Here is a 14,410-nt window from a genome sequence, read left to right on the forward strand (position 1 = left end):
GTGGCTTCCGAGTGACGGGTGCTACAAGGAAGCTAAGTGTCAGGGCTCGGGGAGGGGTCTTCCCGGCTGTGGCAGAGCTGGGCTCGGAGTGAATCAGGAGCCGGGAAGCAGCCCCAGCAGGTGCGCTGCGGGAAAGGGCCCTGGGCGGGCAAGGCCTGGCCAGCCAGGGAGCGGCAGGAAAAGTGGACGCACGTGGACACGGAGAGCTGGGGACAGGGTGAACTCCAGAATGGGCAGAGGCGTGGGGTTGTGGTGCAGCGGGCTGGGTCTCTTCCTGTGATGTCCGAATCCTATGTCAAAGTTCCCCAGGATCAAGTCCCGCCTCCAAGTCCATCCAGCTTCCTGTTAACGCGTCCTGGGAGGCAGCAGATAGCGGCCCAAGTACTCACGTCCCTGCCACCCACCTAGCAGACCCAGAGGGAGTTCCTGGCTACTGCCTTCAGCCTGGCCCAGTCCTGGCCTTTGAGGGCATTTGCAGAGTGACCAGCAGATGGAACCCACTTGCTCACTCGCTCCCTCCCTTCTCCCTGCCCCTCCCTCCGCCTTTCAAATAAGTAAAACAACGTCTCAAATGACGACTGGGCCAAGGCAGGCTTTGCAAGCTGATGGACAGTTTTGAACACATGACCTCCCTGGGAAGAGGAAACTGGTTTTGGTCAGATGAGTTATGCAGCAACCAAGAGAGTCCTGAAGAGGCGGGGAAAGTGGGGGTGGCCTGGGAGGCGGAGGGGTCAGCGGGGCCAGGTCAGGAGCCCCAGCCTCGTGCTCCGTCTGGGGCGGCCCTGGGAGGGTTTTAGGCCAAGTGACATTGTGCAGGTTTGCCATCTGGAAAGCAGATGATGCCTCCTAAACCCAGGGGTCCCGCACCAGGCCTCGAGCCGCCCCAACAGGCCCCTGCCACAGGGCTGGGAGGCAGGGCAGGGTGGGATTCATGCCCGTGACCGGCGAGGGGCGGGGCCGTGCCGCCCAGAACGGCACAACAGGCCAGATGTTCTCGTGGGTCCTTTGACGGACTTCTCCCTCCCAGGATCACATCAGACTCCTTGGAAAGTGCTCCCACGTGCGAAGCCACAGCCGAGGGGCACGGCCAGGAGCCTGCGGCGGACGGGGAGGGCGGCACGGCGTGCGGCGGCAGCCCCTGCCCGCTCACAGCCTCCTCGGACGAAGAGGCCATCGACTTGAAGTGAGGCGGCCCCCGGCCGTGGGCCAGCTTCGGCTGTCCTGTGGAAGTTTTCCGACACTGAGTCTCGGCAGAACGCGGCTCCCGGCCCAGGGCGACCCCTCGGACCAAACCCGCACCCTGGGCCGGCCGGGGTGCCTCCCCGCAACAGCCATCAGTCCCCTTGTAATAAAAAGGCGTAGATTTCACTGAGGTTTTAGATCGACACTTTGAATAAATCAAAAACGTGCATTCTTACTTCCGCAACCTTCTCTTCTCTTTTATGTCCGCAGTGGAAGTTACTTTTTCCTTACAGCTTTGCTTTCTGTCACCTGATCTGTTTCCTTCATAAGGAGCACTGCTTTTGGACTGTGCTATGATTAATAAGTCTCCTCCCTCCCCGCGCCCCCTGGCTGTTTCGGTTGGCCCTGGCCAGGTCCTGGAAGCTCCTCCCCCTCTCTGTGTCTGTAGAAAATAAGGAACAGGAACCTGTCAGAAGTCTCCAGAGATTCTGCCTGTTTTTATTGTTACTCTGAAACAATAAAAACTTACCTCCTAGAACAGGTGTGGGCTGGCCCGAGCACACGTGAAACACAAGAGTCCGCCCCAGCCAGGGGCCGGAGCAAGGACAAGGTCCAGGGTACAGGGAGACGGTCTTGGCCTTTATCCTCAACCAGCTGCCTCCCGCTTAGGTCTCTCCCCGGGGAAACTGCCCACCCACCACCCGCCACGAAAACGGCGGCTCCTGGGGCCCTGAAAGTGGCTCTGAGGGTCCTGGGGGTCTCTGGGCAGGGCCTCCCCCCCCCCCCCGGCAGATTCTCTCTCCCCGCGCCGCCCCTGCAGGGGAAGGGCGCGGGGGTCCCCCAGCAGGCAGCAGCCACGCCGCCTCCCTGGATCAGGTTCACCGATTCCCGCAGGAACCCCGGGCGCAGCGATCCTCCCCCGAGCGCCCGCGGCCCTAGTCCTTGGGGTCGCCTCTGTCCCCTACCCTGCCTCTCAGCCAGGAGCCCTCCTGCCAAACCAGCAGCACTGCAGCCGCCGGCGTGGGACAGGAGTCGCGGGTCCGAGCAGCGCGCGTGGCCAGAACGCAGACCGGAAGGGAGCTGTTCCCACGGCCACGCGGCGAAACCCGCACGGGCGGGCGGAGCAAAGCAAGCGACGTGGGGCCCATGGCTCAGAGCTGCCTGCGCTCCCTGCTGCGCGGGCTTGTGGTCAGGACGGCGAAACGGCTGCGGGTCAAGCAGCGACCCCCGACAGCCCCCCGCACGGGCGGTGGTCTTCACGCGCAGCTCACCTCGGAGCCCCGCACTCACCTGCGCAGAACGGGGCTTCGTGGGGTGGCGGCGAGGACTCGGACTTTGCACCCCGCGATTATCGTGGAGGTGGGGACTGGAGGCCTCTCCGTCCCCCGCGCTCGCCCGCACCCGGAGTGTGCGGTGTGAACTGGGCGCACATGGCCAGAGGCGACAGGTGCACCCGTGGAAAGGCTGGGGCACGCAGTCCGCTGGCGGCAGGAGGCTGGAGGGCTGGGGTTCCCTGCGAAGCGAGGGGGCTGTCAGGGAGCCGGGCACGGTCACACCGCGCGCGACGCGGACGGCCGCCTAGCCGCCAGCGACCCGGGAGGCGCGGGGCTCCGCCTCCGCCTCCGCCCCCGGCAGCCCCCGGCCGGTCTCAGGGTCCGACGGGAGAGAGCGTTGGCTTGGAGACTTTCCGCCCCGAGGCCCTCGGGGGTCGGCCGAGCCTCCGATCACGCTCTCCGGCAGCTGTTAACGCCGCGCGGGAACTTCGGCCTGGACGCCGGCGTGGGGAGAGGAAATCGCGGGCGCTGACGCACGTGCTCCGCCTCCGCCCCACTCCTACGCTCATTGGTTGAAGCTAGATTGAGAGGCGGTGCCTAACCCTGCCCTCCACTCATTGGCCGGTTCAGTTAGGAGGCAGCAGCTTTCTGGCCCCGCCTCCGAGCTCGCACCGCACCCTAATTGGACGGCTGACTCTGGGCGGGACACAAACTCCGTCCTGCCTCTGCATTGGGCAGCTGTGTCCTAGGGGCGTGGTCCTCGACCAGCTCTGTGCTTCCATTGGCCTGCTTTGACTTGGTGGGCGAGTCCTAGCGGAGACGCTAACCCCGCCTTAGGTTCTCATTGGCTGTTTCTGCACGCGCGGCGGTTCCGATCCCGCCCCGGCACCGCCTCCCGCTCCTTGGCCGGCTCCGCGGGGAGAGGCGGGTGAGGCTGCACTCGCGGGACCGTGGCGGTTCCGGCGTCAGAGTCCGCCGGCAAGCGTTGGCCGCCAAGATGACGCCTGAGGACCGGGAGACCCAGCCGCTCCTGGGGCCGCCGGGCGGCAGGTGCGCGTCAGGGGTGTCGGCCCGGGGCGTGGCCTGGCCCGGGGGCGCCGCTCACCTCAGCCCTGTCCCCGCAGTACTCCCCGCAGCCGCCGCGTCTTCCTCGCCGCCTTCGCCGCCGCCCTGGGCCCGCTCAGCTTCGGCTTCGCCCTCGGCTACAGCTCCCCGGCCATCCCGAGCCTGCGGCGCGCAGCGCCCCCCGCCCCGCGCCTGGACGACAATGAGGCCTCCTGGTTCGGGGTGAGACCCCCTCGGACGAGCCGGGACCCCCGCAGCCCTTCCCCCTGCGGCCGCCAGGGCTGGGGCGAGCCCCGCGCCCGCCGCTGAGCCCGCCGCCCCTCCCGCAGGCCATCGTGACCCTGGGCGCCGCGGCCGGGGGCGTGCTCGGCGGGGGCCTGGTGGACCGCGCGGGGCGCAAGCTGAGCCTGCTGCTCTCCGCGGTGCCCTTTGTGGTGGGCTTCGCCGTCATCACCGCGGCCCGGGACGTGTGGGTGCTGCTCGGCGGCCGCCTGCTCACCGGCCTGGCTTGCGGAGTGGCCTCGCTCGTGGCCCCGGTGAGTGGCCCCTGCTTCCCGGCCTGAGACCGGGGGGATGGAGCTAGACAAACCCGGGGGCGGCTTGCAGGCCTGGGTCTCCTGGTGCGGGGCAGCCTGCGGTAGGCGCCTCAGCTCCCAGCCCTCACCTGGGTCCTGGGAAGAAGCCGCTGTTACCACCTCGGGCTCGCAGACGGAGCCCGCCCGCCCGCGCCGGAATCCGGGGCAGCTCTGGGGCTTCCCTGGGCAGGGCACGCTGGGCCTTGGCCCGCAGCCCCCACCCCCTGTAGAATGAGGTGTGTGAGGATTCGGGGCCCTGGCGAGGGACTGCTGGGTGACCAGTGGCCCCCCAGTCACTCCCCTGGCTGCCGCTGCCCCGACCTTGGGCTCAGGGGTCAGCAGGGCCTTGCCCACGCCTCTACACCGTTTACCCATGACCAGGGCAGCTGTGTCTGTGCCCAGGAAGAGGCGGAAACATAAAATGCCCAGCTTCTCCTGACCCAGCACACGGGGGTGAGGCGGATGGGAGGCACCCCGAGGGAAGGGGTGGCCCACCGGTGGCCCGAGCCCAGCCTCCGCTCGCCTCTGAACGGCGGCAGCTGGGCGCCAGGTGAAGTGTCCCGCGCTCGCCGGCAGGTCTACATCTCCGAGGTTGCCTACCCGGCCGTCCGCGGGCTGCTCGGCTCCTGTGTGCAGCTGATGGTCGTCACAGGCATCCTCCTGGCCTACCTGGCAGGTAGAGCTTTCGCTGTCTCTCTTGACCGTTCATGGCCATTCCACAGATGCAGACACGGAGCTTCATGGAAGCCGGGGACTTGGCTGCGGTCCCACGGCCAGCGCCCGAGCTGCCCGGCTCCGGGCCGCGTCCCTGGGGCCTGTGACTCAGCCCTGGGTGCTGGCCTCAACTTCCCAGGCCCCGCTCTGGGGGGGGGAGGGAGGGCTAACCGCTCAGGCCAGTACCCTACTGTGCAGCCACAAACCTGCAGATTCCTGGGCTGGCTGTGTCCAGGGACCGCAGGGGCAGAGCCAGGCGCCTCGGGGAGGGGTGGGCCACGGATTCGTGAACAGCTCTGCCCCTAGGCTCGACCTTGGCCAGGTCACACCACCCCTGGGAGCCTCCACCACTGTTGAGGGTCACGTTGAGCGGCACATGAAAGGTGCCTGGCAGCGGGGGGAGGCCGGGGGCCGGGGTCGGGGGGCTCAGGCCTGTCTGCCCACGGCCGCCCACGGCGTGCGCCCTCTGGTCTTCAGAGTGGGTGGCATTCGGGCCGGAGGGCCTTGATTTTTACCCCCTACCATCTTGGTGCAGTCAGAATCCTGCCAGTGGCCTGGCGGCTGCGGGAGCCTTGCGGTAGGCAGAGCCCGCTGCGTGGTGGACAGCACCCCTAGCGCACTCCGGTCTGCCCGGCTGCTTCTCTTTGCGCTGAGACGTTTCTGAGCAGACCTTTGTAGAGACCTGTATGGTGTTTTGTTTTGTTTTGTTTTGTTTTAATTTGAAAGGCAGTGTTAGAGGAGAGGGAGAGAGAGAGAGGTCTAACATCCACTGGTTCACTCCCCAAATGGCCACAATGGCCAAGGCTGGGCCAGCCTGAAGCCATGGCCTGGTGCTGCTTCTGGGTCTCCCACATGAGTGCAGGGCCCAAGCACCAGGACCGTCTTCTGCTGCTTGCCCAGGTGCATCAGCAGGGAGCTGGATCGGAAGCAGAGCAACCGGGACTCGAGCCAGCGCCCATGTGGGAGGTCAGCACTACAGGTGCTGGCTTAACCTGCTCTACCACAGTGCCAACCTCTTGAGCTGATTTTTTTTTTTTTTTTTTTTGAACAGGCAGAGTTAGTGAGAGAGAGAGACAGAAATGTCTCCCTTCCATTGGTTCACCCCCCAAGTGGCTGCCATAGCTGGCGCTACACTGATCCAAAGCCAGGAGCCAGGTACTTATCCTGGTCTCCCATGCGGGTGCAGGGCCCAAGCACTTGGGCCATCCTCCACTGCACTCCCAGGCCACAGCTGAGAGCTGGCCTGGAAGAGAAGCAACCGGGACTAGTACCCGGCGCCCCAACTGGGACTAGAACCCAGGGTGCCGACGCCGCAGGCGGAAGATGAGCCTAGTGAGCCGCGGTGCCAGCCTGAGTTGATTTTTTAAAGATCTATTTATGTGAAAGGCAGAATTAGACACGAGAGATCTTCTGTCCGCTGGCTCACACAGCCCCAGCAGCCGGGGTTGGTCCAGGCTGAAGCCAGGGAGCCGGAGCTCAACCCAGGGCTCCCTCGCGGTGCAGGGGCTGAATCATTGGCCGTCTTGCACTGCTCTCCCAGGCACACAGGCAGGAAGCCGTGTGGGAAGCAGAGCAGCCAGGACTCAGACCGGCGCGCTGGTATGAGATGCCGGCGTCGCAGGCAGCGGCTGAACCCACTGCACCGACGTGGCCAACCCGTTTCTGAGTGTTGGTCCACTGGCGTGGCTCACCTCTGCTAAGCCGACAGAGTGACCTGCCGGTGATACATTTGCCTCCCGTGGGACAGCACCGGCCAGTGGCTGGCCTTGTGGCTGCGCTATGATTTCTGCACGCCTCACTGCTCAGGCAGACACGGATGTGTTGGCGCTCGTTGTGCCGTGGTGTCACAATGGCGACATCACTGGACGACAGGAGCTTCCCGACTCCGGGACAGTCTGGTGGACCGTCATCACACGCACGCGGCCCGCTGTGCCCCCACTCGTGTCCGCCCCGGCGTCCGTGGTCGTGGTGAGGGCTGGCCGCAGTGGGTAGCACTGAGTCCCAGCTCCACGTCCGGCCCAGCTCCCGCGCGTTCACCCTGGGAGGCGGCAGAGGATGGCTCGCGGGCTCAGGCGCTGGCTCCCCGCCGCCCTCGTGGGAGCCTCAGGTGGAGCTCTCGGCTCCCAGCTCCAGCCTGGCCCAGCCTGGCTGCTGTGGGGGTGTGGGGGGTGAACCAGGGGACGGAGGGCGATGATGCCCACGCGGAGGTCGCCGGCGGAGGCAGCGAGGTCCCCAGCTCTGCCCTCCGCTCGCCCCCTCCCCAGGCTGGGTGCTGGAGTGGCGCTGGCTGGCTGTGCTGGGCTGCGTGCCCCCCACCCTCATGCTGCTGCTCATGAGCTGCGTGCCTGAGACCCCGCGCTTCCTGCTGGCTCAGCACAGGCGCCAGGAGGCCATGGCCGCCCTGCGGTTCCTGTGGGGCTCCGAGCAGGGCTGGGAAGAGCCCCCCATCGCGGCTGAGCGCCAGGTGAGAGGCTGGGGGAGGCCAGCACAGGCTGTTCCCTGAGGGGCACCCACTCCCACCCTCAGTGAGGCTGGAGCCCCCCTGGCCTGGGTCTCGGAGTCACCCAGAGAGGAGCCCTGATGCTTCTGTCCCAGCAGAGAAAGACGAGGCCTGGACAGGCTTCCATGTGCGTGTGTGTGTGTGTGTGACAGGACAGGGGCCGAGGCCTGGACAGACTTCCATGTGCGTGTGTGTGTGTGTGACAGGACAGGGGCCAAGGCCTGGACAGGCTTCCATGACCTGGACTTTGTGTGTGTGTGTGCTGTGGTGTGGGTGTGCGTGTGTGTGTGCTGTGTGTGTATGTTCTCTGTGTGTGTGTGTGTGTGTGAGACAGGACAGGGGCCGAGGCCTGGACAGGCTTCCATGACCTGGACTTTGTGTGTGTGTGTGCTGTGGTGTGGGTGTGCGTGTGTGGGTGTGTGCTGTGTGTGGGTGTGTGCTGTGGTTTGGGTGTGCTGTGTGTGTGTGTGCGTGTGTGTGCGTGTGCTGTGCTCTGTGTGTGTGCGTGTGCGTGTGCGTGAGACAGGACAGGTGTCGTGGTGAAGAGTCTGGGTTAGAGTCAGACCTGGTTTGAACCCCGCATTGGAGCCTTCGTGTCTCCATCTGTACAGTGGGGGGTTCCCCAGGCCAGGGGGCCCAGGTGGTGGCACTGGGGTTTAGAGAACCCCTCGGTGGCTCCCCCACCCAGCCAGTTGGGAAGAGCCGTGGGGGTCAGGACCTGCTCACCTTACAGGAGGGGAGCAGGGACACCCCCGTCTGTGCCTGAGGACACAGGTGGGGCGGGGACAAGAAGCTGAGCCCCCTAAGCCTTGGCACCGTGGGTCAGAGGCGCCCTTGGGAGAGGGCAGAGCGCTGACAGCGTCCCCCTGGAGCAGGGCTTCCAGCTGGCCCTGCTGAGGCGCCCCGGCATCTACAAGCCCTTTGTCATCGGCGTCTCACTGATGGCCTTCCAGCAGCTGTCCGGCGTCAACGCCGTCATGTTCTACGCAGAGACCATTTTCGAGGAGGCCAAGTTCAAGGTAAAGGGCCCCTGCCGGGCCTGCCTCCTGCAGGTGCCACACGGCTGGGCCTTCCTGTGCAAGCCCAGGGCCTGGTGGCCCAGCCCCTGCTGACCAGCCCCGGCCTGCGCCCCCCAGGACAGCAGCCTGGCCTCGGTCGTCGTGGGTCTCATCCAGGTGCTGTTCACAGCTTTGGCGGCCCTCATCATGGACAGAGCTGGGCGGAGGCTGCTCCTGACCTTGTCAGGTGAGGCCCGAGGGCGAGGGCTCAGCCCTGCGCACAGGGGTGCCCCGGCCAGGCCCCTCAGGCCATCGTGGCTGAGCACACGCGAGGACAAATGTGGACTGAGCGCATCACAGGCGCCGCTCCACACCAGGCCTGTGCCAGCAGTGAGCTGTCTCACGCCTGTCCCTGCCGCCACCAGCCTCCCAGGAGGCCTCCCCATGGCCCAGCCGTGGGGAAACTGGACACCGGGGAGGTGCAGTGACCAAGGGCTGCAGTCCTCGGGCCGAGGGCCTTCAACCCTGAGCCTCAGCGCCCACTGTAAAATGGCGAGAGTGCCCGGCCTCCCCCAGGGCCACCGTGAGGCTCGCGGGCCGGCCACCGGAGGCCCTTGGTGCACCGGCACCCACAGCTTCTGCTGCGAGACTTGCTGGTGGGTGGGGTGAACGGCCCCGAGCTGCTGCCACTCCTGCTGCCTTGAGTCTGGGGACTTGTTGGAGCTGGCTGAGGTCTGGGGCGGGGCGGGGCAGGGTGGGTGCAGCCAGATAGGGCTCCGAGGGCCAGGCGTCAGATAGCCATGCCAGTGGCTCTCAGGAAGCCAGGCTTGCCCTGCAGCTGTGTCCCCCACCTGGCCGTTTCCCCACCACCCTCTGCCTGCAGGCGTGATCATGGTGTTCAGCACCAGTGCCTTCGGTGCCTACTTCAAGCTGGCCCAGGGGGGCCCCGGCAACTCCTCCCACGTGGACCTCCTGGCGCCCGTCTCCACAGAGCCCATCGACCCCAGCGTGGGGCTGGCCTGGTTGGCCGTGGGCAGCATGTGCCTCTTCATCGCTGGTGAGGAGGGCCGCCTGCGGCTCCCAGGGCCTCACCTCTGTACCTTACGGAGCCCGACCGCAGCCTGCGCAGCTCTGACCGGGCGCCTGTCTTGCCCCGCAGGCTTTGCGGTGGGCTGGGGGCCCATCCCCTGGCTCCTCATGTCGGAGATCTTCCCCCTGCACGTCAAGGGTGTGGCTACGGGCGTCTGCGTCCTCACCAACTGGCTCATGGCCTTCCTGGTGACCAAGGAGTTCAGCAGCGTCATGGTGAGTGCACAGGGGCTCCGGGGAATTGCCTTCCTCCGGAGACGCCGGGTCAGCGGCCTTGTGTGCCGCCGGCGGCCATCTTGGTTGGGGCTGAGACGGAGACAGGAGGGCCGGAGCTGGTGAGGAACCCAGGCTGTGGCCTGCAGCCTGTCCTGGCAGAAGGACAGCATGGCTGGCCTGCCGTTAACAAGTGTCACCTGCACGGGTGCACAGGGGAGCAGCGGGCAGGCCTGGGCTCCGACCCGCCGTGCCACTTCCTTGGCTGGAAATGGAGGCTGATGGGACCCGTGGTTCGGGTCAACACCTCTGCTTTGCCGTGGCTGAGCCACCCCAGATGCGGGATTCCCAGCTAACAGTGCTGGCTGTGAGCAGATCATCCGGGCTCCCGTTCAGTCCCTCCCTCCCCCCAGGGCTCCCGGCATGGGCCATGCCCAGGCCTGCCCGAGGCACCAGGGACCGAGGTGGACAGGGTCCCCTTTGTGGCAAGGGCTGGGAGGACAGTGGTGGCGGTGAGAGGTATGGACAGCAGGCTGGCCTGGAGTCCGTGGGAGCCTGGGACCTGCTCAGACAGGGAGCCTGGGTGGACTCGCCGGCTGGGGCTGCAAGGGGAGAGTCAGCCGCAGGGGGAAGAAGCCAAGGAGGTGATGAAGGAGCGAGCAGTGGTCCAGGGGTGGGCAGTGCCCAGAAGGCCGGGAGGAAGGGCCGCTGGGTCCCACAGGAGGATGGACTGAGAAGGAGTGGCCTTTGGTTCTGGCCTTGACCGAGGGCACTGCTCACTCCTCCCCCCGTGCAGTGGGCCCCAGTGTCCCCAGGGGCCCATCTCAGCTTGAAGAGGGAAGCCCCTGGGAATGGGCCCAGAGCGCTGGTCGGTGCCGAGTACCGAGGACAGGCTTGTGGGCCTGGTTTGGAGCAAGGGCCCGGCCGTCACTCCAGCTGTTCTTCGGCTGTGGGGAAATCACCCCATTGCTCTGAGCCTGTTTGCTCCGGTCTCAGAGCATGGCCATCTTGGACAGTGCTGGCCAGGCAGCCAACTGTGCCAGGCTGTCCTCTACTCCCTGGGCCACTGGATGCAGGATGCAGACACAGTGGGCGTGGCCAGGGGGGTGCTGTCCGGACCCCAAGGGGCCCCCCGCCCTGCGCGTCCGCAGTGGCCTTTGCTCTCGCCGCAGGAGGCCCTCCGGCCCTACGGCGCGTTCTGGCTCGCCTCTGCCTTCTGCATCTTCGGCGTCCTTTTCACTTTGTTCTGCGTCCCTGAAACCAAGGGGAAGACCCTGGAGCAGATCACAGCCCACTTTGAAGGGCGGTGACAGCCCCTCTCGGTGAGCGGCTGCCCCTTCGAGAGCAGGATGGCGCCAGTCTGGAGCTGGGCTGGGCCTGGGCCAGGATCCAGGCCCACAGCCCCTGGGAGCCTTGGCCTCCGGGACCCCTGCTTCCTGTCCCGCCGCTGGCGCCCCAGCCACTGGGCTTCCAGGTACAGTCCCTGCCGCCCTGCAGACTTGGGAACAGCTGGGAGGAGCTTCCCGGGCGTGTGGTCAGCCCCTGCTCGCTGTCTCCTACGGCACACGGCGGGGGCGGGGGCGGCTGGGGATGCTGCCGGAGGCTGGCTGCGCCTGGGTGCATCCAGTCGCACTATCAGAAAGGACCTTTGTTTGCCAAATAAAAATTTGACTCCAAAAATCAGGTGATGCCCTCCCTGTGTGAGCCAGTTTGAGAAGGGCGTGCCCCATGCCCTCCATAACCCAGGCCCCCTGGCTGTGCCCAGCACGTCCTATGTGTTTATTCCGTCCTGGTCAGCCACGCTCACCCTCGCCACGTGGAGGCTGTGCCTAGCCCCTTCCTTGGCCTCAGTTTTGGGATGACTAGCCCTCAAATCTTTTTTAAAAATTTTTTTAATATATTTATTTCAAAGGCAGAGCAACAGAAAGGGAGAGAAAATTTTCCTCCTGCTGGTTTACTCCCCTTTATGGGTGCAACAGCCTCTCCCCAAGTAGCTGCAACAGCAGGGGCTGGGCCAGGTCGAAGCCAGGAACTCCATCCGGGTCTCCCACATGGGTGCCAAGGGCCCAGAACCTGGACCGTCTTCCCCTGCTTTCCCGTGAGACCCTGGCTGCTGACGCCCCCAGCGGCCGCGGGCGGAATCGCACCAGCTGTGCGCCCGGACGGACCGCAGGACCGAGGCCGGGAAGCTGCCGCCGCCTAGTGGCCGGTAGGGGGTTCGCACCGGCTGGGCCCTGGGCCGAATGGTGCTAGCCGAGGTGTGACGCTCCGTCCCTACCAGGTGAGCTGCCGCTGGCCAAGCGAGGGAGAGCTGAGCTGCTGCTTCCATCGCTCCCAGGCCGGTCCCGCTCTTCCTCCCGCCCCTCACAGACCACACTCCCAGGAGTGCAGAAATGCCCCACGCCCATTTCCCAACCCGTCATCGAAACAACCCACAGCTGGCCGCGAAGGTCCCTGGGGACGGGGGCCATCCTTCCCTGGCGAGGGGAGGGCCTGCGTGGGGTCTGGCCCGCCGACCCCTGCCGCAGCTGAGTCCTGGCCCCAGGGTGGGGGGAGGGGCACCTCCTCTGGCACCAGGTGAAATGACCGGAGAGGACCACACGAGGCTTCTTTGCGTCGCGGCAGAAGGCACAAACAGGCGAGGGACGCCCCAGGGGAGGGGACCACAGGCTCCGGGAAGTCTCCCCACAGCTTGCGCCCCTCTTCCTGGTGTCCTGTGTGGACTGAGCTGGGACACAGCTGAGACTGCAGTGACGCTGACCATTGGTTAGACTCTGGTCAACAGGAAAACCCAGGCCAACTGTTGCCATAGCAACCGCTGTTGGCTTCCCAGCCAATGGCCAGGGAATGGCTGACGGGGCCGGCATTGTGGCATAGAGGTAAAGCTGCCGCCTGCAGTGCCAGCATCCTATACGGTCACCAGTTCAAGTCCCGGCTGCTCCACTTCCAATCCAGCTCCCTGCTAATGCACCTGGGAAAGCAGCAGAGGATGGCCCAAGTGTGTGAGCCTTTGCTACCCCGTGGGAGACCTGGATGAAGCTCCTGGCTCCGGGCTTCAGCTGGCCCAGCCCCAGCCATTGTGGCCACCTTGGGAGGGAACCAGCGGATGAAAGATCCCTGTCTCTCTTAACTCTTTCAAATCTTTTTTAAAATGACAAATGTCATCCAAGATATGCAGGTGGAGGAACGGGGACACAGCGGTAGATTTCTTACCTCGGAGGCCGCCCGTCAGAACTGAGGCCAGCGCTGAGCCAGGCTGAGGCCAGCGGCTGTGCCTTCCTGGCCGTGCAGCAGACAAAATGCCAAGCTCGGGTTTGGAGGGTGGTGGGGTGGAGAAAGGATTGGAACAGGCATTCGGAGCCCTCAACAAGAGCCCAGGAGACCCTGTGCCTGTCTCAAGGAACATCACTCAGTCACTCACTCATTCGGTCCTGGAGTACCAGTGAGTGCCAGGCCCTGTTCTGCAGTGGTGACAGGGCAGTGCCAGGAAAGACAGTGCCTGCTCTAAGGCAGCTTACCCTAGACAGAGGCAATAAAAAGCAAGTCAGTGGGATTTGCTCAGAAGGGCAAAGTGCCAAGAGCGAGCAGCCACCTGCCCGGGGCCCTCAGGTGCCTCCCCAGGCTGACCCAGGCTGACGCAGCACGGGTGAGAAGCAGCTCCAGCCCCTGTAGATGCAAAGGCCTGGGGAGGGCGTCTGTGAGTGCTGTAACCACTACTGGCCCGTGTGGCTCAGCAAAAGGGGCAGGGGCAGGGGGCCTGGAAGGAGCCTGTGGAAGTCAGAGCTGCCCGTGGCGCTTATTCTCCCCACAAAGCCAGCGGTTCTCAAACTCCAGTGTGCATCAGGATCACCTGGAAGCACCACCAGATCAGAGACTGCTGACCCCCACCCCCGCCCCCACTTGCTCCTCAGGTGCAGGTAGGACCCCAGCTTTGCTTTTCCAACAAGATCCACGGGGCTGCCAGGCTGCAGGTCCCACCTGGAGAACCACTGCTCCCGCCTAGTCTGTTCTTGGACACGGCGCCTGCTGGCTCCCGGGTGGGCTGGCTGGTAATCAGTGCACCCTGGGAGCGTGCTGATCCCCGGTGCCCGGCTGGCAGGCTGGCAGACAGCTGTTCCGTTGGCTTCCCCTGGAGCAGCCCCTCTACCTTATCTGATTTCCAGGAGCCGGGAGGTAGCCCTGGGTCAGTCCCTCCGTGGCTGGCACACCCCAGCTTCCCCAGTAGGCTTCCCTCTGGGCCGGGCTCCTGGCATGGGCAGCCAGGACTAGAACTGGCATGCATACGAGACGCCAGTGCCACAGGTGGGGGCTTAGTCCACAATGCCATGGTGCCAGCCCCACTATTTATTCTTAAAGCAACTTTTCTGCAGCATAAATGACTTACAAATCAAGATTCCCTAAAAATTCCAGCACACACAAGTAACAGTGTTCACATCACAAAATGTGACATTTTCCTGAACCAGAGAATCCACACGGGCCTGAAGCCCTACCACTGCAGTGAGTGTGGCAGGGCCTTCTGCTGCAGCTCGGTGTCTGTCCGACACCAGAGACTCCACACCAGACAGTAACTGCACAGCGCCCCACCTGCTGCCTCACCCCCCAGCTGGGGTGCCCACAAGGCTGAGCCCTGCAAGCACTTCTAATAAAGCCAATTTGTCTTTTTTAAAAGATAATTTACTTCCTTATTTTTAAAGGCAGAGGTGGAGAAAGGTCTTCCATGCACTGGTCACTCCACTTCTTCCAGGTCTCCCATGTGAGTAGCAGGGGCCAGGGCTTGTTCCATCTTGCACTGCTTTCCCA

General features: G+C 64.9%; 2 protein-coding genes across 11 annotated transcripts in view; both read left to right on the top strand.

Annotated features, from left to right (window-relative positions):
• GARNL3 (GTPase activating Rap/RanGAP domain like 3) overlaps nt 1-1,417 on the top strand; it is a 161,284-nt gene extending 159,867 nt beyond the window's left edge. For all 8 annotated transcript variants that reach the window (XM_051854945.2, XM_051854951.2, XM_051854988.2 and 5 more), the window contains one exon: nt 1,028-1,417. In XM_051854945.2, coding sequence (XP_051710905.2) covers nt 1,028-1,187 — 160 coding nt within the window. In that variant the 3' untranslated portion in view covers nt 1,188-1,417. The remainder of the gene's footprint in view (nt 1-1,027) is intronic.
• Nucleotides 1,418-3,338: 1,921 nt separating this feature from the next.
• Nucleotides 3,339-11,293, top strand: SLC2A8 (solute carrier family 2 member 8). 3 transcript variants are annotated; one of them, XM_008273285.4, is made up of 10 exons: nt 3,340-3,506; nt 3,581-3,743; nt 3,851-4,057; nt 4,673-4,772; nt 7,075-7,274; nt 8,186-8,329; nt 8,447-8,555; nt 9,192-9,365; nt 9,468-9,613; nt 10,762-11,293. In XM_008273285.4, exons 1-10 carry the CDS (start codon nt 3,454-3,456, stop codon nt 10,918-10,920), a joined length of 1,455 nt encoding a protein of 484 aa, XP_008271507.3. In that variant the 5' UTR covers nt 3,340-3,453; the 3' UTR covers nt 10,921-11,293. The 3 variants fall into 3 exon arrangements, with proteins under 3 accessions (XP_051711101.2, XP_008271507.3, XP_002720541.3); XM_002720495.5 differs by having other exon boundaries at nt 3,342-3,506; nt 10,783-11,293; XM_051855141.2 differs by lacking the exon at nt 9,468-9,613 and having other exon boundaries at nt 3,339-3,506; nt 10,783-11,293.
• The last annotated feature ends 3,117 nt before the right edge of the window (nt 11,294-14,410 follow it).

This window comes from Oryctolagus cuniculus, chromosome 1 (genome assembly GCF_964237555.1).
Source record: "Oryctolagus cuniculus chromosome 1, mOryCun1.1, whole genome shotgun sequence".
Lineage (NCBI taxonomy): Eukaryota > Metazoa > Chordata > Mammalia > Lagomorpha > Leporidae > Oryctolagus > Oryctolagus cuniculus.

What these genes read in the sequence shown, in the direction of transcription:
- SLC2A8 (XM_008273285.4), top strand. Translation starts at nt 3,454, where the DNA reads ATGACGCCTGAGGACCGGGAGACCCAGCCGCTCCTGGGGCCGCCGGGC. An exon ending in CTGGGGCCGCCGGGCGGCAG is followed by an intron (nt 3,507 to 3,580) that starts GTGCGCGTCAGG and finishes CTGTCCCCGCAG; the next exon opens with TACTCCCCGCAGCCGCCGCG. An exon ending in TCGAGGAGGCCAAGTTCAAG is followed by an intron (nt 8,330 to 8,446) that starts GTAAAGGGCCCC and finishes TGCGCCCCCCAG; the next exon opens with GACAGCAGCCTGGCCTCGGT.